This window comes from Arachis hypogaea, chromosome 6, assembly GCF_003086295.3.
Source record: "Arachis hypogaea cultivar Tifrunner chromosome 6, arahy.Tifrunner.gnm2.J5K5, whole genome shotgun sequence".
Classification (NCBI taxonomy): domain Eukaryota; kingdom Viridiplantae; phylum Streptophyta; class Magnoliopsida; order Fabales; family Fabaceae; genus Arachis; species Arachis hypogaea.
In genome coordinates, this window is record NC_092041.1 from 115,119,428 (window position 1) to 115,143,584 (window position 24,157).

At 31.0% G+C, this 24,157-nt stretch overlaps 1 protein-coding gene across 1 annotated transcript; it reads right to left on the minus strand.

Annotated features, from left to right (window-relative positions):
• Positions 1-206: 206 nt before the first annotated feature.
• On the minus strand, positions 207-3,577 carry LOC112755996 (uncharacterized). Its single transcript, XM_025804372.3, has 3 exons — positions 2,945-3,577; positions 2,091-2,170; positions 207-893 (listed from the first exon to the last, which is right to left on the minus strand). Exons 1-3 carry the CDS (start codon positions 3,386-3,388, stop codon positions 572-574), a joined length of 846 nt encoding a protein of 281 aa, XP_025660157.1. The 5' UTR covers positions 3,389-3,577; the 3' UTR covers positions 207-571.
• Positions 3,578-24,157: the final 20,580 nt, after the last annotated feature.

The window sequence follows — 24,157 nt, forward strand, 5'->3', positions numbered from 1 at the left end:
TTAATGTAAAATTGTTTTACACATGCATTCAATTACATAATGGGACGTTAATAAAAATAACTACTTTACATTGATGATGTGAATAATTATCAAAAAAATGATTGTGATTGTATTGTAAAACACAATTTATGCTCTCAGTGTGTGTATATATGAAAGGGACACCTAGAATACTAATTGTTGACATGCCCAACATTATTAATCAATCATAATAAACTGAAGAAAACTTAGTTGAAGTGACAGCTTTCTTATTCTTATTCTTATAGTAGTGTTTCTCCTAAATGTATATCTTACATATAAATATATAATCAAAATACATTAAAAAAAAAAAAGAAAACAAAAACTCTGTTTGAGCTATGTATTGCATTATTATAATCTAAAATTTGATGGTAAAAAAAATCACATGGGAGCTCTATACTACTAAGCTAGATTTAATTACATTACACTTTGCTAATTAAGTGATATATAATAATTGACCTCACCACCATATCACAAAATTAAATACCCATAACGAAATACAACAATAATTCCCCTGAAAATTCTGTGTAGTGTTTATAGCCTTCTATATGTAAAGCTAGCATGTTGCGGATGATGAGTGTTTGAATAATGGATATCCATTATTTTTGTAGAAATGATTATGGTGTTGATGAGTTTTTGAACTTATAAGCAATAATTCCCCATTATTATTATTATTATTATTATTATTAGACCAAATTTTCTCACAAGAAGGGCATATAGTAAGAGTTGTTGGTGGAATTTGCATGGAAAAGGGTGGTGTTGTTTGCATTGATTTGAGTTCTTGAAGCTCGTTTTGGAGCCTCTTATTCTCTTCTGTTAGACTTTCGTAGCACTTCTTCAGGAACTCACAATCTGATTCTGTTTGTTTCAGCTTTGTCCTGTGACCATCAAATATAATATATTAAAATAAATTAAAATAGAGTAACTTTTCTTTTCAATTCTTGACATTTTTTAAAGAATATAGCGTCTTTTCATAATTTAAAATTTTTTAATTATTTTTTAATTATTTAAATAATTAATTTAATTGATTTCTGTTATTGGCCTAACCAGTTTCTAACACGTCAACATGTTATTATTTATAGGAATTTTTGTGACTACTAATAGAGACTACTTATTAAATCAATTATTTAAATGAATAGAGACTGATTAGAAATTTTTAAATTATAGAGTGATAATTTGTCTTTTAAATAAATTATTAGAGATCGAAAAGAATATTTACTCATAAAAATATAAGAGTTTTAATCTGATTAAGAATAAAGTAAGTCTTGAATAAAATTTTAAAAAATAAATTTTATATATATTTAAGTTTTTAATTTTAATATATTAATAGTGTAAATTTTTTTATATAATCATTTAAACAAACTCATGTTTAAATAATTTTTTAAGTAATAAATTTTAAAATTAATTATTTTTGTTAATATATGAATATATGATTGATTATCCGTATAAAATTCTTTCAAGTTTTTACTCTGCTATATGTGAGGGTGTAAAAATTAAGAAAAATTTTCAAATGTGCCGTCATATCGGTGTTTAAGTAATTTTTAATCGTTGATTTTAATTATAAAATATATATATATATATATATATATATATATATATATATATATATATATATAATTAAGATCAACGATATTGGTATGATGGTACACTTGAAAATATTCCAAAAATTAAATTCATGTTAGGGAAACCAAAAAATAATACCCATCTCTAAACATAAAAATCTTTTTGCTAGTGCTATTCCAGTTATATTCACGTTCATATTGGTGAACAAACTTTTCCAGTAAAAAAGTGAAAAAGTTAAAAAGAAATGCTTAAAACCGAGTACTTTTCAACTAAGTAATGATAAATTTATAAAATTTGTTTCATGCTTTAAAGGATTCAATAATTATCTTTTAGCTCCCAAATAAAATCTTTTTAATGAAAACAATGGTTTAATTATATTTAAAAAAAAACAGTTTCATAAAAATAATAAAAATATTTACTAGCTAATATCTCTAAAAATTACATTTTTTTTTAAGTAATTAATTAAATTTCTCTTAAGAGAATATGGAAGCATATTATTCTGGGAACCATACCTGGCTCTCCTGTTCTGGAACCATACCTCCACTTGTCTCGGCAGCAGATGCAAGTGTGTTGCCAATTCTTGCTTTTGCTTCTGATCAGAAAAAGTGATCAATTTATTATAGAAGATATCAAAAGGGCAAAAAAAAAAAAAAAAGAAAAAAAAAAGAGAAGGGTGTTATTAGATTATATATGATTCTTATCAGGTGAAAATTCGAGTGTAATTAACTTCATGTAAAGTTGATAGTTGAGAGACTTTACATAATAATTTAGTCAAATTTATCAAATTATTTAATAATTTTCAGCAATAAACTTTCTGTAAAATTAACTGCAACTAAGTTTCTATCTTCTGATAATTAATAAACTGAGTTTTACTTTTAGAGAAAATATTAGTTAGAGAAGATTAGGTTTTAATAACTAATTGAAAGATTAGATTGATGAGGAGGATAATAGTCTTTATTTTTTCTGTAATAATAATAAAATGCTAACATATACATAATATAGAGAAAAGGACAAATAGGTCTATGACTTTTTGTCCCGCGAATATTTTTGTCTCTGACCATTGAAAAATACTTTTAAGTCCCTGACCTTCACAAACTTGGACGGATTAGTCCCTTCGTCCAAATGCCTCCGTCAGGGACTAATCCGTCTAAATGTCTCCGTTAGGAACTGATCTGTCCAAGTTTTGTGAAGGTCAGGAACTTAAAAGTATTTTTCAATGGTCAAAAACAAAAATGTCCGCGGGACAAAAGGTCAGGGACCTATTTGTCATTTTCTCTAATAAATAAATAAATAAGTAAAGAATAATATGGTACATAAAAGAAAAATAGATAAATGGAGTAATGTTATAAGGCATTTAATTAATTACCGGATTGGGATTAGAATAGTTCTTGAAGCTTTCCTCCAAGATTATAGATTGTTCTTTTGAGAGCCTAAGTTTCTTCCTTTTTGTGTTGTTACCATCTTCATCCCTTGATGATGATGGAGCCTTCTCATCAATCTCAACCTCAAATTCTTCAACCAAGAATTGATCTTTCTCCTTCTTGATTATGATAGAAGAGTTGGAAAACGATGACACTGCACTTGGAGAAGAATTAGAGTCTTCAATAATCTTTGAAGCTTGATTATTATGATTATCATCATCAATTATTGCTGGTCCTAATGTAAGAGATGGGTATGCCTTATTATTGCATTTTCTTGATGGATCATCCTCCTTTTTCTTCATGCAATTCTTCTCTTGATGATGGAAGCCAATTCCAAGAGCAAGACCAAGTTGAAGGCTTGTGTTGGAGACACCATGATCAAAGTTCATGATCACATAAATTATGGGGCATATACTTTAATTAATTTGATGGGTGAAAAAAATGCTATTTGATATAATAATATATATAACAACAAAAGTAAGTGTAGGAAATGATGATGATAGGAATTGAATTAATTACTTGTAGGAGGGTGTGAAGGAATAAGAGGGTTTATGATTGAATATAGGTGATAGGGGGTGCTTTGTGGGGACTAATTCATTTATTTATTAGGCAAGAGATGAAAGACTTTGAGGCAATAATTATATGAATATAATAATAATCAAAGTTAAATTTAATTTTGCATCTCAAATTTTGGCTCATGCGTTGACCAAGAGAAAGTTCATGAGTCACCCTAGCTCCCTTTTCAAGATGGGGTAAAAAATTAAATTAAATTAAAGTGTAGTAAATAATAAGGCTGATTTTTTTTATATGAAAAAAATATTGGTATTTTTTTTTGAATGGGATTATTCGGTGTAATTATAGATGTGTGAATTTTGTAGGAGAGAAGTCAATACGTGGGGAGTGTGCTGGACATGTGACAGCATCCTGGCCAACACGTGGAGGACGTATTGGACACGTGGCAGCATATTGGCCAACACGTGAGGAGCTTGTTGAATGATTTTCACAATACTGTAATATACATCAAATATCAATATTCAATCAAAATACCATCTCTAATTTCATATTAAAAATAATTTTTAAAATAATAAAAGTATATTGTAAATAAATTTGTACCATGCATGATGAGTGTGTATATGGTAGATGGCATACGTGGAATCACGTGGAAAGTGGGTAGCACAATCAAGAGAATATGATCTTCAGAATATTTCAGGCCTTTTATTATTATTATTAGCTTTTTTTTTCTTCTTTAATTAATTTATTTCTTTTTCATGCACTTTCCTCTCATTGAGATTAATTTTACTTTGTCCATATTTTACTCATGGGGGGTGAAAATAGGCAGGTTAGGCAGTTTAGTTAGAAGGCTGCGATCTGGCTTGTATTTATTTGTGTGACACATTATTGAGATGGTAAAAGAAGGTAGAGAATCAAATTTAATTCTTGTGTAATAGATGAGTAGATATATATCTAAAACATTTTTGTGATGATGAATTTATAAGGAGTCTGTGAAAAAATTATTTAGTAAGTTCTTGACTTCTTGAGGAAATTTTTTAATAGACTCATTGATCTTTACCGATGATTATTATATAAAGTGGTTACTTTTATAAAGACATCTTTATGTGAAAATAATATTGTGAACTGTTAGATAATTTAGTCAAATAGGTTTAGTCAAATATATCAAATTATCTGATGGTTCATAATATTATATTCACATGAAAATATCTACATTAAAATAAATTATCACAAAACTTTTTTAATTGTAGGCAATAAATGTATGTATTAACAAATATTTTTGTTGTCAGAAAAGACAAAATAAATTATCACTAAAAATGAATTTTTTTTTCATAGTGATAACGAAACTTATAATGCATGGTATGCGTATATATGTCATGAAATAATACAGGAGGAATGTTATTAGATATGTTATAAAAGAAACTATATCCAATGCAACAATTTAGTTATAACTTATAATGGAGTTAAAAGAAACTTTGTCATAAAACGTTTTAACAAACATGGTTGGGTTCATGAATATATGGTCCAAATTATTTGGTGTATTTGATATGTGTGTGTTCAGTGTTGTTGGAAAGTCAAAATTGAGAGAAGGCCCAATTCACATGTTTGAAGGACAAGCTGGCTAGAAATATCTCTTGCAACAAAATAGAATTTAAGTTTTATTTTCTTAGAGATTAAGCTTGAGAATTAGAGATGATAATTTTCAAAGTAATGTATGAAAGTTGTATTGTAAATGAAAGCTTAATAAAATTAAAGAGAGAAACATAATGCACAATTAGCCAGTACAAAACAATTAGGAGTATTTATAAATTAGATAAAATTAGATTTAACTCAATTTGAACTTTACTCAATAATTTTATCGGATTATTTATTTAGACCTTTATCTTACTATAAATATGATAAAACTCTAATATATTAAGTCACACGAAAATTGAGTCTAAACTTTAGACATATCAAAATATATAAGTTATCATCGTTTACTACTATCATCTTTTTTGTTTCTACTATTCTACTTCTTCAATTCCAATCTCATTATGGTAGTCGCTACTTAGTAACAGTGAGAGGTGACGATGACGAAATAGTGATAATGAAAAAGAACCCTAAAAAAAAAAGTCAAAAACAATAACCTAAATCTAATAATAAAAAGAAGTATTGATAAGATCTGAACAACAAAAAATACAGTAATAACACATTTAAATAAAAAATAAGTAATTAATAAAAGATTATATAGAAGACAAATAATTAATGAAAGATTATAATATTGACAAATTTGATCATAAAAAATTATTATTTTATCATTAAATTTGTTAACATCAAAATTTTTTATGATCAATTTTGATATTTCAATCTATAATTAAGGATAAAATTAGACAAAAAAAAATACTAACTATTAGCTGTAAAAAAATTAACAAAAAAAACATTATTAAAATAAAATAAAATTAAATTAAAATTTAAAAATAATTTTAAAGAATTTCAACAATATCACAAAAATATGCATAAAAAGGAGCGCGGCGAAATAACTTTTAAAAAATAAAACAATATATCAACCAAATGTATGGTCATAAAGATTAAGAATATTAGAATATTGCATCTAACGTACTGGATAGTACGCATGTACGGTCATATGGTTTTTTTAATAGCCGTAATACATCCTTTTTTTTTTTTTTGTTAACTATAATACACTTCATTCTCCTCCATTCTTAATTTACTTTTTTCCTTTTAATATATTCCTGTTGCTAAGACTGTATTTAGAAGAGAAATTAAAATTAAGAGATAAATATTAAAAGATAAAAATTAAGAGATTAAAATTAAATTAAATTTTTATATTATATTTGATATAAAATATATTATATTAGATTATATTTAAATATTATGTTTAATTATTTAAAATAAATATAAAATTTGAAAAATAAATTTAAAATTTAAAAAATTAAATAAAATATTTAAAAAAATATTATTAAAATTTTAATTTCTAATTTTAATTTTTTTATTCTTATTTTTAAAAATATTGAAGAAACTAAAATTTTTGAGAATTTTTGATTATTAAATACAATATTCATTTCAATTTTTAAAAACAAATACTACATAATATATTAGAAAAATTTTTAAGTGTACTGTCATATCAGTGTTTCAGTGATTTTTAATCGTTGATTTTAATTATAAAAAATATATATATAATATATATAATTAAGATTAATAGTTAAAAATTACTGATATATCAGTATGACAATACATTTAAAAATCTTTCAATAGATTATAGTACAGAATTAATATTAATTTTTTTTTTTTGTATTATTGGGAGTCAAATATACATATATCACTTATCTCATCAGCAGATGTTTACAACATATATATTTATAATTTACTCACACGAAAAAATAGAAACTCAAACTTAATTTATAACATGAAGCCAATTAAGTCAAAGCCACTGACAAGTTTTTTTTTTTAATATAACATATAAGAATAAAAGAGTAAGTAAAATCTGACAAGACAACGTTCTTATTAAGATTATAATTGTTGACCAAGAAATTGGCTGGCCACCGAAAGTTTATAGAAAAATAATTGATTAAAAGGTTTGCTTAATTAGAAATTATTAAAAAAATCTTTTGCTTAGCGAACAAGAGAAAGGAATTTCTATAAATCTTAAAACTTGTCCACACGAGTGCAATACAATATTCGAATGCAGATGGATAACTCTTTTTCTATTGTATCTAATTAATAAATTAAATTGTGGCCGGTTAATTATATTTTATTATCACAAATTTAACTAATTTAATTTGATTCGATTAAATTTAAAACATAAAAAACCCTAATTTAGAACCCTCTCATATTTTAATTGGGTGTTTATTTTAAACTGAGTTACTATCTCATGAGAGTTAATATCTTGGAAGGCAGTGACAGCCTGACAGAAGAAGAAAATGGAACACCTAATAAGACGGTGATACTTAAGAGGCACAATGACGACGACAAAGGAGTGGGAAGGAGTAAACGCAATTAGAGAGAGTTGGAGCACCTTTTCTGGAAAAATGATTTGGGAAGAGAAAACAAGACACCAATGAGACGGTGATACTTGGGAGGCGTAACAACGACGAAGAAGGAATACAATGGGGAGGAGTAAACGCAATTAGAAAGAGTTAGAGTACCTTTTCTGAAAAAATGATTTGAGAAGAGAAAATAAGACACCAAATGAAACAGTGATGTTTGGGAGGCGTAATGAGTACGACGAAAGAGTGGGGAGGAGTAAACACAATTAAAGAGATTTGGAGTAAAGAATGATTTGGGAAGAGAAAACAAAATACCAATGAAACGGTGATGCTTGGGAGGCGCAATCACAACGAAAGAATGGAGAAGGTAACTCGGGTTAAAATAATCATCCAATTAAAATATGACATATCAGAGAGAATAACTTACATATTACTTTAGAGAAAATAGGATAGCATTCACCTATATATATATATACACGTGAATATAAAATCAGTTTATTCGATCGTATAAGTGGATAAGGTCATCCCTTAAAAAAGAATCATAGCATCTCCATCAAAAGTATTATTAAATTATATATAACATATCTATCTTACATTTTACCGGAGTTATCCATTATCTTTTTTTTTTTGTTTTTTAATAATTAACTCGTATATATTAAGAGAAACAAAAATTACAGCAGCTAAAATTGCACGCAGATGCAAAATGACCTAGAAAGTACTTAAAAAAAAATAAATTCACACATGAATTAGAGTAATATTTTGTGTCTAACCAATTCAAAAAATAATACTCCACATACACGTCAATTTTTTATTAATGATATTTTATTGTGAAATATAATTAAAAATATACTACTATTTTATATGGGATCCTTTGAGCTTTTGTTTATCCTTTCACCATTGAAGCTATCTCTTGTGGAATTTGACTACATAATTAATTATCAAGTTGTATTTTGATGATAAGCACTTGCATTGGGTATGACATATATTAAATTGATTAAATTGATAATTTAGAATTGGGCTAAATTTATTTAATCCAACCCTCTTCCTTTATATTAGTTAACTTTAATTTCGAATAGGTTGTGATACATGATGGCTTGATTTTTGCAAATTTTTTATTTTTATTTTTGTTTATATCCTATCCCAAAATATAAGTCAGGCTCAGTAAAATTAAGAGATTAAATAAAAAAAAATTGTTACGTCCACGTATCCGACCTCTTAGATGAGGTCGGAATAGATTAAAATAGGCAGCCTACATTTAACTAAGTGAGTAATTGCCTTCCAAAATTTCTCACCCACTCTTAGAAGGGAGATCTCAACAATCCTAAGATACAGGGATGGTTATCCACCATCAGAAGTGAAACTACTTCAATGGTGGTTAGTGGCACATCACCTATAAATACACTGACATCTCTCAGGTATCTTTAAATTCCAATACTCTAAACCTGCTTAACCCGTTGTTGACTTAGGCATCGGAGTGTCTTGCAGGTACCACCCCCGCCTATTCAAACGCATTCGTACAACTCGGACGGCGGCTCCCAAGCGTGAACAAGTCGGAGACCACCATCCTTCAGCGTCTGGGCCTTTCACTCGAGCCCAATCGGCCACTTTCAGGTAAACCCCGGAACATTGGCGCCGTTGTCGGAGACCTGGAGATCAACGCACAATAGCGGATGACCAACATGAAGAGGGACACACTGTGTCTGAGTCCGATCAAGAACATCAAGACGCGGTCAATAATGACCAGGCAATAATACCTCTACCAAGAACGGAGGGATCGCGTGGCGAAGGCCCCTCAGGTGTTCAAGGACCAAGGAAATCTCCTCTGAGGTTCACCAGCCCGAAAAGGAGGGACAATCTCATTCCACCGACCTCATGGGGTTACTACATAGCCATCAAGGTCGACTCGAGCAACTAGAACAAGAGTTGGAGCGACAGCGTGAAGCGGAGAGGAGTTTAAGGAAAGAAATTGAGCGGCGAAAAGAGCTTGAAAAAAAGCTTTCGAAGTTGGAATCCAATATCCGAAATAAGGATTTTCACGCAGATCGGGAGGATACCCTATTGGGGGAAGAAGACCCGTTCACTGAGGATATCATGAGGGCTAAAGTTCTCAGGAACTTCAAAAGCCCTTATATGAACCTGTATGACGGGACAACTAACCCGAAGTATCACCTCAGTAACTTCAAAAGTCGGATGTACTTGGCGGACGCATCGGATGATACTCGCTGCAAAGCCTTTCCGACAACCTTAACGAAGGCGGTCATGAAGTGGTTTGATAGCCTTCCCCCTAGGTCGGTCACCAGCTTTGACGACCTCTCGCATAAGTTCTTTATATAGTTTTCAATTCAGAAAGATAAGGTCAAGCATGCCTCTAGTCTACTCGGAGTAAAACAGGAGGTTGGAGAGCCCCTGAGAGACTACATGGAAAGGTTCAACAAAACATGTTTAGAGATCCAAGACATGCCTACTGAGACAGTAATAATGGGACTTGTCAGCAGACTCCGAGAAGGACCCTTCTCTCAGTACATCTCAAAGAGACACCCGACTTCTTTGAGCGACGTACAAGAATGAGCTGAAAAGTATATTAATATGGAGAAAAACGTCAGGTTACGAGAACCAAGTTAGCGACTAGGGTACCCCTACCAACCAAAGGAAAAGGAGATGGAGCCCAAGAGAAAGGAAGAAGTCAGACCTGAGAAGCCTATAAGATATCACACTTACACTCCTCTACGAGTTTTCCTAGTGGATGTCTACAGGAAAATCTGTCATACTGAAACGCTTCTCCCCCCACGTTCCGTTAAGAACAAAAAGGGTAGAAGTCATATTGAATACTGTGAATGTCACAAACTGTATGGGCACTCCATAAATGATTGCTACGACCTTAAAAATGTGATAGAAAAGCTGGCCAGAGAAGGTCGATTGGATAGATATCTCATGGAAAGGTTGGACAGTCATGGAAAAAGAAAGAGAGATGATGAAGGCCACGAACGGAGAGCCCCCCCTTCCAGACTTCAGAGCGACATATTCATATAATATCAGGAGGGTTTGCTGGAAGTGGGTTGACCAAGTCGTCTCAGAAAAGACATTTGAAAGAAGTCTATCAAGTCGGGAGCGATGGACACGACCTCCCAACCATCTTTTTCACCAAAGAGGATGGACAGGGAATCATGCCTGGGCATGACAACCCGGTGGTAATTACAAGGATCCTTGCAAATGCTCAGTTGCACAGAACCCTAGTGGATCAAGGGAGCTCAGCCGACATATTGTTTAAGCCGGCATTTGATAAGCTAGGGCTAGATGATAAGGAACTAAAAGCCTACCCAAATACACTCTTTGGGTTGGGAGATGCTCCCATCACGCCATTAGGCTTCATCTCCCTACACACAACTTTTGGAAAGGGGTTGAAGTCTAAGACTTTAAGCATCAACTTCATTATCGTCGATGTGGCCTCCACTTATAATGCCCTGATAGGTAGAACAACCTTGAATCGGTTGGGAGCGGTTGTCTCAACCCCTCATCTTTGTATGAAGTTCCCGACACCAGAGGGGATTGCTACCATCAAAGGGAGATCAGAAGCTGGCAAGAAAGTGTTATAATGAAAGCCTAAACCTAAGGGGTAAAGGCAAGGAAGTCAACACAATAGAACTCGGAGGAGTTCGAGTAAGGAAAGAGTTACGACCACAGCCTGGAGGAAAGATGAAAGAAGTCCAGATTGGCCAAGAGGTCAGAAAAACCACCAGCATAGGAGCTAACCTAACAAAAGATCTGAAGCAGGAACTGGTAAAGCTCCTACAACAGAACTCTGACATCATTTCCTGGAAAGCCTTCGACATGCCTGGGATAGATTCCAAACTCATGTCACACAGGCTGGCTGTCTACCCGGGATCCCGATCTATCCAGCAAAGGAGACGAAAGCTCGGACCTGAATGAAATCAAGTGGTCAAATAACAAATACAAGCCTTGCTAGAAGCAGGGTTTATCAGAGAAGTCAAGTACCCGGCCTGGTTGGCAAACGTAGTGTTGGTTAAGAAGCAAAATGGGAAATGGAGGATGTGCGTCGACTATACTGATCTCAATAAAGCATGTCCAAAAGACCAATATCATCTACCCAATATTGATGCCCTAATAGATTCTAACTCAGGATATCAATATTTGTCATTCATATATGCCTACTCGGGATATAACTGAATTCCGATGTACAAGCTGGACCAGAAGAAGACATCCTTCATCACCCCCAGAGCAAATTATTGCTACGTGGTCATGCCTTTTAGATTAAAAAACGCAGGGGCCACATATCAAAGGCTGATTAATAAGGTGTTCGCACCTCACCTTGAAAAATTAATGGAAGTATATGTGGATGACATGTTGGTAAAGACCAAAGATAAGGCTGGCCTCCTGACCGACCTCTCACAAGTCTTTGACACCATAAGAAGGCATGGGATGAGGTTAAATCCCACCAAGTGCACTTTTGCAGTAGAAGTTAGAAATTTTCTAGGATTCATGCTAACAAAAAGGGAAATTGAATCCAACTCCGATAAGTGCAGAGCAATCCTAGAAATGAAAAGTCCGACCTCTTTAAAGGAAGTCCAGCAACTAAATGGCCGGCTTGCAGCCTTATCTAGATTCTTGGCAGGATCAACATTAAGATCCTTACCGCTTTTCTCACTGCTTAGAAAAGAATGTCAATTTGAATGGACCCCTAAATACGAAGAGACTTTTCAGGAGTTCAAAAGGTTTCTGAGTCAACCTCCCGGCCTTACTAGGCCAAAAGCAGGGGAAGACCTGGAGATGAGTTCGGATAGAAGCATCATCCATGCCAAAAGAACAATAGGGAATGATGTGTTTCTTACTGAACTTCATCCCATCAAAGCCGGTGTTGCCAACATTAGAGGCACCAGCTTCCAAGGTCTTGCGTTTCTTGGAAATAGGATCCGAGGAGGGAAGAACAGGAGGAGTAGACACAAAAGAAGGAGGAAGAGTGGGAAGACTTACCGACTTGGCCAAAGAGGCCATCCCCGCCTCCGACTTAGGAGGAGAGGAAGTAGTCGACGTCCGCCCTCTTGCGCCTGAGCAACTCGGGTGCGTGCATTTCTTTTTGCCTCTTGCACTTTAAGATAGGCTGTCTTTGACCCACTTTTTATTTTTTCTAAAAGAAAAAATAAGAAACAATTAGCATACAAGTCGGGAAAACAAGTTGGAAGAATACAAAAACACCTATAAAATAAAAAAGCTACCTAGCTCGGTCCGGACAAAGCTCGGAGTTCCAAGAAGAAATTTCTTAGTGTCAAGGTTTGGAGCCCGCTCCCAAGCCTCTCGGAAAAACTCAACCACAACCTCCTCTATCTCTTCCAAGTCTACTAGGTTATATTTTTCTACCGGGGCTATCTCTACCCAGTACAAGGGGAATTGAGGTTCATTGTTCTTATTCAAGAAAAAGGGGATGATAACCTTCAACAGCTTGGATTTTGAAAAAGAAATTCTTGAAGTCCTGGAATGACTCGTTAAAAATAAAAAAAAATTTTGGCCTTGAATAGCTCGAAATGAAATCCACTGTTACTTATTTTTAGCGCTAAAAGGCTTTGTTAAATGAAAAAGATAGAAAAAGATTCTTAAAGAAATCGGAAATTCGAGTTCATGGCTGACGAGTTGGTAAATTCTAAGAAAATCCCAGGAATTGGGATGAAGCTGTGAAGGAGCTACCCTACAATGGGACAACCCCTCTATCTCGAAATCAGAGAAAGGAAAGGTAACCCCCAAACGGGTAAACAAACAGTCATACATAAAGAAAAAATGCGGATCAGAGTCGTTAATCCTCCCACAACAAACTCGGTCCTCTTGGTCAGGGGACACTATTTCGTATTTGGCTTCTTCAACATCAGAACTACAAATCCTATGATGTTTATAGAGTTCGGTTATAAAGACGCCATCCACTATAGGATGTTCAGAAGGGACAGAGGAGTCTACCTATCTCAATAGAGCCTCAGAAACTCGGGAAGACATTTTTTCGGAAATAAGAAAAGATATATAAGGGGATATACCTACATTACACAAAGAAAAGAAATCATCAAAAACAAGTTCAAACAGTTCTTTCCCAACAAAGCAGAAAACAACCAACAGTCACAACAGAAATGATTTTCGCAAAGAAAAACACAAAATCTTAAAGTTTCATACTATAAAATGAAGGTACCACAGAAACCTACCCAAATCTCCTCCTCAAGCATACAGTATATTTAACAGAAACAAAAAATACTTGAAAAACGAAGAAAGGATGCAAGCCAGAAGAAACTAACCTTTCCAAAGAAGTAACGAAGGAGGGAATCCCAGCAACAGAGAGGCGAACGTTGTGAAGCACCGACAAACGAAAGCCAATGGATTTGAATAAGAGGGGAAGCGCGAAAAAACAAAGAAAGGTAGATTTAGAGAGAAGGCGAAAGAAAAGAAAGAGAAAAGAGGAAAATGTATTTATAAGATATCATGGGCATAATTGTAAAATGGCTCACTCATTAAAGGAATACGCCGTTACCAAACTGACGCGACAGTTGATAAGACGCGGCGATTGATAATTTGAAACCACGTCGGTTTCAAAATCAAAATCACGTCGGTTTTACGACTTGAAAAAAGTCGTCAATTTGCGCGTCTCCGACCTAATTTAATACTCGAATCCGACTCAAACAAAGAGATCGGTCTCGAGTAGGGGCACTATTCATACCCTAGCCCAAAATATAAGTTAGGCCCAGTAAAGTTAAGAAGCCCAATCAAGGAGAATGGCCTTGTCCACGTATCCGACGTCATCTAAGAGATCGGAGTAGCTCGAAACAGGCACTCCACATTTAACTAAGTGAGTAACTGCCTCCCAGAATCTCTCACCCACTTCTAGAAGGGAGATCTCAACAACCCTAAAATAAAAGGACGGTTATCCACCATCAGAAGTGGAACTACTCCAACGGTGATTATTGACACATCACCTATAAATACACTGACACCTTTCAGTTATCTTTAAGTTCCAATACTCTAAACCTGCTTAACCCCTTACTGACTTAGGCATCGAAGTGTCTTGCAGGTACTATCCCCCGCCTATTCAAACGGATTCGTACAACTCGGATGGCGGCTCCCAGGCGCGAACAAGTCGGAGACCACCACCCTTCAGCGTTTGGACCTTTCACTCGAGCCCAATCGGCTGGTTTTAGGTAAATCCAAAACAATTTTTCTTTAAAAACCATGTAAATTTAATTGTTTTGTTTTGCGACGATTATTTTAACAGTTTATAAAAATTGCCGCCAATCATTTTGTAACATGCAATATTGAATCAATTTATAATTTTTCATTATCTGTTTTAGGATGATAAAAAACCGTCATCATTTAACTTCAGAATTGTCATTATCTGCTACTATTTATACGGTAAATTTTATTAAATAAAAGTAAATTTTTAATTTCCAATCTTACAATTTTTTATTAATCATTTATCATCGAAAAATTTTCGACCGCAGTTAGCATGTTTTTAGTAACATTAAAAAATGGAACAATTTTTTTTTTGGGGAGAGAATTGCTGCACTAAGAGGATAATGCATGTATCTTCCCTCTCCTTACCTAAAAGACTTGAGATGACAATTGCAAGATAGTGCATAAATAAAGTTAAAAGGACAAAACAAGTTTGATAGACGTTGCCACGCACTCATGAAGCCAAGGGAGCAAAGTAACAATAATGAAAAAAGTGAAATAATTAAAATATGAAAGCAATATCCACTGAGAAGACGAAACATATAATGTTTTTCAAGCTTTCAGCATATATATCATATCTTTATCATTTCTTTCCTTGCTTCATCTTTCTTTCCCTCTCAGCCGTCAGAGTTGTTATGATGATTTTTTGTTGCATTTTATTTGTTCCATGCATTAATTTGTCTTTGATGCTCTTAATCTTCTAATATAGTTAGTTTGCTGTTTATAGGGAAACAAATTAAATGCATGCTTCATGATGCATTCAACTTTCATGTGTGTATCTCCAATTTAGACCAAGCAATTTTCTTTTGGAAAATACGTTTTTTTTGTTTGTTTGATATTAGTATTTGTTTTAAGTTTTGTCATTAATTATCATCTTGTTAATTACAGTTAATTACTATTGTTATTACAAATATAATTATTAACATACTTCTTCCTATTAATTTAAATTTTTTAGAAAAAAGTAATTTCATAACGTAGTATTACTATAACTTCTATAACTGAAAATTTAAAATTTGATCCTTACTCATTCTAAAAAGAATTTAGCATAAGACAAATTAAAAGAAAGTGAATGCTATGGTACGTATCATGCTGTGCTTAACTTACTAAAAGAGACAGATACATAATATTTAATAAATTTTAAATATTTTATTTTTATTTTAAATATATTTTTTTAATTTTAAAAGAAAGTTAGACAATTTAGACACCATAATAAAAAAACACCATATAATTCACCTTAAAATAGGAGATCTATGCAAAAAGATTACGTAAATCTAAAAATAGACTTTTGTGTAAACGAACATATTAAAAATATAATTATTTATATACCTCTTCCTATTAACTTAATTTTTTTTAAAAAATGGTTTCATATACACCAATTATCGTTATTATGAAATTACTAATCCCACAAATTTAAACTAATAAGAAAAGACAACATTAATAGTTATACCTCTAATTATATCTCTAATATGTACTTCTTTCCCTCAAATAAAAATCTTTTTTTGGATTTATTTGATTTTTGTACAGATTTTTTTTTCCTTTATTTGTTTTATGTTGTTTTTTTTTTTTTTTGGAGTTCACTAAGAATTAAACACTAAATTTCTCTAATATAAAGCTCTGATGATAATATATTATGAAATTATTTATTTTAAAAATTTAAACTGATAAAAAAATTATCATTAATAATTATATCTTTAACCATCATAACTATTTTTAATTACGATAATATGTTCCTAGAATCAGTATGTGAAATAGTCACATGTAAAAAATTTATACAAAAGTTAGATGCATGTGTATTTAGGGTATCCATCAATAATTTTTGTTTTATTTTTATCATTAGAGTTTTGTTTTAGAACCGCATGTTAAAGATAATTATGTGCGAGCATTTAATTTCAAATTCTATAGGAACATGGATTTTTCATCAATACCCATTTTTCTTTTTCTTTTAGAAAGTATGAAATATGCTTGCATCACGACATGAGCACTATAGTACGTGATTTAATAAACTAAAGTTCTTCAATCATTAAAATATGTAATGTTTCTAGCATTATCACTTAATTAATTAGTCAATATGAGATGGAATTAACTTTGACTTAGTTTGACACAGTAGAGAAAATACAAAAAGTAATGCTTAAATTTAAACCAAAGGATGATTAGGAATAATTAAGATTAGACATACAACAATAGTCTCTCGCTGGAAAGGGAATAGTACTAGATAACACAAAAAGTAGTGATGAGTTAAGAATAATAGATAAAATTAAAAAGAAAAATGAAATTAAAGCTTAAGATTGAAGGATATCCCTATTGATATGTTCACATTAATAATGATTATGTTGTATAAGTGATCTCATCAACTGTATTAATCATGCTCCTCATTAACTGTGTATACAGTGTGGAGCTTGAAATATTTTTGGGAAGGTTAAATTTATTTTATAATAAATTCTTATTTATTCATAGTAATTATATGTATTTTATATATTTATTTACATTAAAAATATTATAAACTTGCTTATAGGTTAATATCAAGAATTTCAATTAGACCCTTTAAAAGGAGCAAGAAGCATATATAACTTCAATTCTCACATTACTTAATTTCATAAAAAATACGTTGTGAATATAAAAAATAATTATTAAAATAGTTATTTTCATATTAATTTGATTGTTTGCCGCCTATGTTAAAAATAAAACTATATCTAATAAAGAAAAAACAATTCTATAAGTGGGATTACATTTACTTCCAAGCAATAGTAGTATAGTACTATCAAAAACATTATTATTAGAGAATCTTCAATTTTAATTTTAATTTTATTTTAAATTTTATTAAAAATATTTGTGAGATCATATATTATAAATAATAATTTAAAATTTAAAATAAAATTTATTTTTTTAATATTTAATCTTAATTTATTTCAAATTTTATATTATTTTTAATTATTTTATTAACATAATTATATAAATAACAAAATTTTATTAATTTTTTATTACAACAATATTGTATCTCTAAAGTTAATTTTATATATAACTTAATTAAATTTAAGTGATGTTGAAATATTTTTATCATTCAATAATAATATCGTACTTCTTTTTTTTATCAATTAAATTTTGATTTTATTATAATTTCATATACTTTTTTATTTAATTATTATCATTAGGCTAAATGATATCACTAGCAGTTAAGAGTGCACATAAGATTGGGTGAAGTTGAATTCGTCTTGACTTAGATCTAGTTTTAAATAATGATTGGGTCTATTTTTAAAATTCTTATCTGATCCTAAAGCCGATAAAATCACATTATTTTCAGGTCACACTAAAACTAGATCTAGACCGGATGAAATCCGAATCTTGATAAATTTTATATCACATTATTATACATTTATTTATAAAAAAGAAAAAAACATACTTGTTATCGAAAAGTTGATATCCATACCTAAATTTGAATGTCTATAAATTCTAATTTTATATTTTTTTATCTATTTTCTAATTCAACAAATGCGATTAAAAATAAAATAATAAATTTACAATTAATATAACATAATATTAAAATTAATTTAAAACATATATATCTTTTTTAGTCTTCATAATTTGAACAATTTTGTGAGTTTTCGCTGAGCTGAATTGAGTTTAAAAAATAGACTCGATTGTTAATTAATGAGTCGAGCCGTAAGTCAAACTTAATTTTCATGAGGTAAATTTGAGTTTGATCTAACTCGACTCGTTTCCAACTCTACACATCTATAGCCAACCACACACGGTCATCATCAGAGTCGCATATATATATATATATATATATATATATATATATATATATATATATATATATATATATATATATGTTGAGCTAGTTCAACATAAAAATTAGTTTAAGCATTTCTAGGATTACTTATACCTCAAGGAAACTTCTAATAAGAGATATATCCGTTGTGTATTCAATGAATGAGGCAATGATTAATCAGAAGAAAAAGAGGTAGATATGCATGCTAGCTGATGAGAGACAAAAATATAAAAACAAATATTACAATTATAAATAAACAAATAAAGCTAAGGCATGAATTATGAATATATTGTAGTTAAATGAAGACAAAGGAGGTGGTGATGGCGAAGATGAATGGATGAATGGTTGGTGAGGAAGAAAAGAAAAGATAGAAGAGAGAGAGATGGGGAGATGGAAAGAGCAAAAGAAGGAGCACAAACCCAAAATGCCACTGCTCAACAAACACATCACACTTCACAATCCTTATCTGCCTCCCATTTCCTAACTTACCTTCAAATCTCCATCATTATACTCATCCAAATTTCATTTTCTTTAATTTGATGCTCTATATATGATAGGAAGTTTTTAACTTTTATTTTTTGAATAATTCATTTAGCTTCTCTTTGATTTAGTTTTTTATTTTATTTTAAATTTCAATTTTTTTTAAACATTTCTTTTTATCATTGAGACTTTAAAGTTACCAAAAGTGTAGTAGTTAAATTTAATTTTAGGTGATGAAATGTGTTAAAAATTAGAAAATTTTTGAACTGTTTAAAAATAGCCTATACAATATATAAAATGAATTTTTTTAGAGGAGTGCTACACATACAAATCATTTGGTTTACAAGTCATTATACAAGTTGGGAGAAACTTAACAAAAAACACGCTGATCCATATACGATTTTCATAGCGTGCTCCTCCTTCTCCTTCTCCTCCTCCTCTTCCTTCTTCTTCTCCTTCTTCTTCTCCTACTCTTCTTCTTCTTCCTCCATGAAAACGAGTTTCTTGCCAAATTTGATCTCCTTCGTGCATTCTCTATTTGCCTTTTCATTCGTTGTTTTATCTGCGTTTATCACTGGTATTCTTGCTTCGTTTTTTTTCGATTTTCATGGTTTGTGAAATCAAACTTTGAAATAGTTTTGAAAATAATGGAATTTCAGAAATACACCCAAACGATTACAGAAATACACCAAAACAATTACAAAAATACACCCAAACGGTTACAGAAATTCACCCAAACGATTATAAAAATACACCCAAAGGATTACAGAAATACACCCAAAGGATTTAAGAAATACACCCAAAATTCGTTGAAGTACACCTTATGCATAATTCAAAACTCTTTTTCTTTCTCCTCCTTATCTTCTGCTGTTTCTTCTTCTTCAAAAATGATTTCAGAGTTTGATGTCAAAAAATAATGGAAATCGAGAATAACGAAGAAAGAAAACAGAGAGAAAATCACGTAAATGAAGAAGGAGAAAGAGAAGGTAAGAAACGAAAGAAAAGAAGAAGAAGAAGAGGAAGAAGAACGTGCAGCAAGAAGAAGAAGGAGGTGCAGAAGATGAGGAGGAGGAAGATGAAAAACGTGCAGTCAAGAAGAACGAGGAGAAACACGACGATGAAGATAAAACACTTCAAAATCGAAGAAGAAGAAGAAGAATAAGAAGAGGCACGGAAAAAGAAGAAGAAGGAGAAGAAAAAGAGGAGGCATAGAGAAAGAAAAAGAAAAAGAAATAAATGACTTGTATGACTTGTATGTGAAAAAACTTGTATGTGAAAAATTTCTCTTTTTTTTAATAGCTCAATTTACTTGTTTGAAGATATTGTCCATTTTAATACTATAAGCTGTGCAATTTTTTTTTTTTTTTACAAAAAATCTTAGAAGATAATATTTTTTAATAAATGTTAGCTAATATTTAATTAGTATTAATCTTCGACATTTTATTGCAATTTGGTTTTTCTAAACTTATATACAAAAATATTAGTATTGTCTAACTATAGTCCAAAATAATAAAATCTATTAACTCTGTAACATTTTTTTTTTATGAGAAACACTAAATTAGGTGACTATCAGAATTTATTTTCGACTATCACTTTTAACTTTTAACCCAACTATTTCTTAGTCTAATAATTTAACAACATACTTTAGTCTATATTTTTAAATATTAATAATTAATTAATAACCAAAAATAATAAAATTTGATATATTTTTTTTTTGGGTTACATAACCCACATCAAAATGCTTCTACTAAAGATATTTACCTTCTTATTGTCAACGCAAAATAACACATAGCAGTACCATAGCACAATAAAACTAAACATGTCACGCCTCCAATTAATTTTCTGTCGGTACACGAATCATAGAAAGAAATAATTAAACAACTTTCATCACCTTACTAGACAATCATATCATATTGTTAGGATTTGGTTGAATTAGTCCCACATTGCTTAGGATAGCAAATGGAGTGGGTGGCCTAGGCTATAAATATGAGGCTAAGTTCTCCATTTGTTTTTGCACCAGTCAGAAACACTTTAAGCTTGTATCTGATTTTTCTTTTCCTCTGTACTCTTTGATTAGAGAGTGTTGTGAGGTGTAGTTAGATATTTGCTTTGAAAGAGTGTGGGTGTACTGGGGTGCCGGTGAGAGAAAGAAGTCTATGTGTTGTAACAATTTTCACATAGTGATATTCTCTGGTTGTCATTTGACAACGGCCGTGGTTTTTTCTCCGGTAATTGGAGTTTCCACGTTAAATTCTTGTGTTGTGATTGTGTCTATTTTATTTCTCTGTCAAAGGTGTTTTCTCAAGGGGGAATTGTGTCTTATTCCCAACAAGTGGTATCAGAGCTTCGGTTCGGTGGGATTTATTCTTAGTATGCTCTGTGGTTGCAGCCTAGTCTGACCTTCCACATCAGAAAAGAATTTTGTCCTGTGGCTTGAGGTTGATCTTTGGTTGCTGTTGTTGTTGCTGGAAGGCAGTGTGACTCTGTGAGAGTGCAGTTTGGAAAAGGTTCTGGCTAAGGAAAGACTTGGTATTTAAGTGTGTCCATTGTGACCCACCTCTCTTTCCTGGGGACCCTTCCTAGTGCACGGTCTACAGTTGAGTTATAATATTCCAGTATACGGTTGCAACAATGTCAGGATATTCAAGTGCTGTGAAGCTTGAAATAGAGAAATTTGATGGAAGAATCAATTTTGGCTTGTGGCAAGTACAAGTCAAGGATGTGTTGATACAATCAGGTTTGCACAAGGCGTTGAAGGAGAAGATCTCTGGTTGCTCTCTCTATGAGAGAAGATGATGTTCTCTAGAAGACAAGAAGTATCCTCATGGTATTACCGCACTGCCATGGATAAGGATGAGTTGTGGCAATCAGGTCCACAATTGCACACGGGCATTGGTTGGCGTTGAGATGCAAGGTGTGTGGCGGAGTTAGGTCGATGGCTGAAGAACTTCCAGGAAAAGCCAATTTGGAAGTTGCACCATGAATTTTCAGCAAGGTTTCGATCTGTACCAAGGCGAAATGCTTGGAGTGGTCTAATTCCAAGTGAGTATACTTTCATGGTGGAGTATGATAGTTCTCTGAACTATGATTGTCGGTATAGACAATGGCAGCAAAGAATTGTCGGTGTTGACAATGGAAGCTGAAGATGTGTGACTATTTCAATCAAGGTGGAGATTGTTAGGATTTGGTTGAATTAGTCCCACATTGCTTAGGATAGCAAATGGAGTGGGTGGCCTAGGCTATAAATATGAGGCTAAGTTCTCCATTTGTTTTTGCACCAGTCAGAAACACTTTAAGCTTGTATCTGATTTTTCTTTTCCTCTGTACTCTTTGATTAGAGAGTGTTGTGAGGTGTAGTTAGATATTTGCTTTGAAAGAGTGTGGGTGTACTGGGGTGCCGGTGAGAGAAAGAAGTCTATGTGTTGTAACAATTTTCACATAGTGATATTCTCTGGTTGTCATTTGACAACGGCCGTGGTTTTTTCTCCGGTAATTGGAGTTTCCACGTTAAATTCTTGTGTTGTGATTGTGTCTATTTTATTTCTCTGTCAAAGGTGTTTTCTCAAGGGGGAATTGTGTCTTATTCCCAACACATATTTACTTTAAAATAAAGCATAAGCTGAAAATTGAAGGTTGCTTTTTTGGTTAAGATCATAGCTATTATTCACATGTGATATATTAAGCATTATTCTATAAGCGGAAGCTCAAAGGTATTTTAAATCCAAATTAATTCAATATCGTTTATATAATTAAATTCAAATTTTAAATTGATCAAAATTGAAACAATTGGATTGGGTTGAGATAAATCTTATATCTAGCAAATCATATGAATTAACTGAAACGGAGTATATGAATCCATTAACCAATCAAAATTTCTGAACCCCATTACATGAAATTTAACGGGTTTTTTTTTTTATTATTATCAAACATTCAAACTTATCTTTTTTATTTACAATATGCTTAATTATATAATTTATTTTAATCATACATTATTTTTAGTTAAATACTAGTCTGTGAATGTGATATAAATTTTTATTTAATTATTTATTGTTATCACTTATCAACTTATATTATATTTATCTTTTAATACTGATAACTTTAGTTGATATTTTTTAAAAACAAAAACCCAAATAAACTGATTAAATACAAATCGCAAAATTTTGAATTAAATTAAAAAATTAGTAAAAATTTAAGTACAGTCAATTTCACATAAAATTGATAATTGAGAGCTGTTAAATTATTTGACTGATTTGACTAAATTTTCATTATTTAACAGCTCTCAACTATCAACTTTACGTGAAGTTGAGTGCAGCTAATTAAGTTTTCCCCAAAATTGTAATAACAAACTGCAATACAAAATTGTATATAAAAATATCTTCACAGTCTCTTTGGTCTAATAATCTAATCTTTAATTTGACATTTTTTTTTACTTCACTGTGCCTGTTATGTTTACATTCAGTATAATATAGTAGCTTAATTTACTTGGACATCATGATGAGTTATCAAATATGATATGCAATAATCTATATACTAATTTTATATTATTTATTATTTAATATTTAATTTTTATCTAATTTATTTTTTTATAATAAATTTTAAATAATTAAAAATTATTTAGTTTTATATTTATTAAATTAAATATTAAATTTCACATTTTTTATAAATTAGACATTACTTTTTACATACTATAATAATTACCTAATCTATACTATACACAATATAATGTTTATTTGATTTGATATAGTTGACAGAGACCAAGAGATTATATTTAGGTGAGTTCTATAATGTTTTTGTTATGGTGTTTAAATTGTCTAATTTATCTTTTAAAATAAAAAATAAAATATTTAAAATAAAAAATAAATAATAAAAAATTTATTAAATATTATTTATTTACCTTTTTTAATAACTTAGATACAATATAATAGGTACCATAGTATTCACCAATTAATTATTGAAATAAGATAATCGAAAGTGAGACAGAAAGGTCTCGTCAGAGACATCATACCATCTAGCCGATGAACACCATAAATTAAGTCTTTATCGTCAAAATCAAACCCCACTTGGATCTTATTTATTTTATTTGGTCATGCTTCTAACTATTATTTAAAGTAAAGAATTGTATTTGTTTCTAACATTTTAAATCAAACTTAAATTATATTTTTATCTTATTTTATTTATTTAGTCAAAATTAATACATTTTT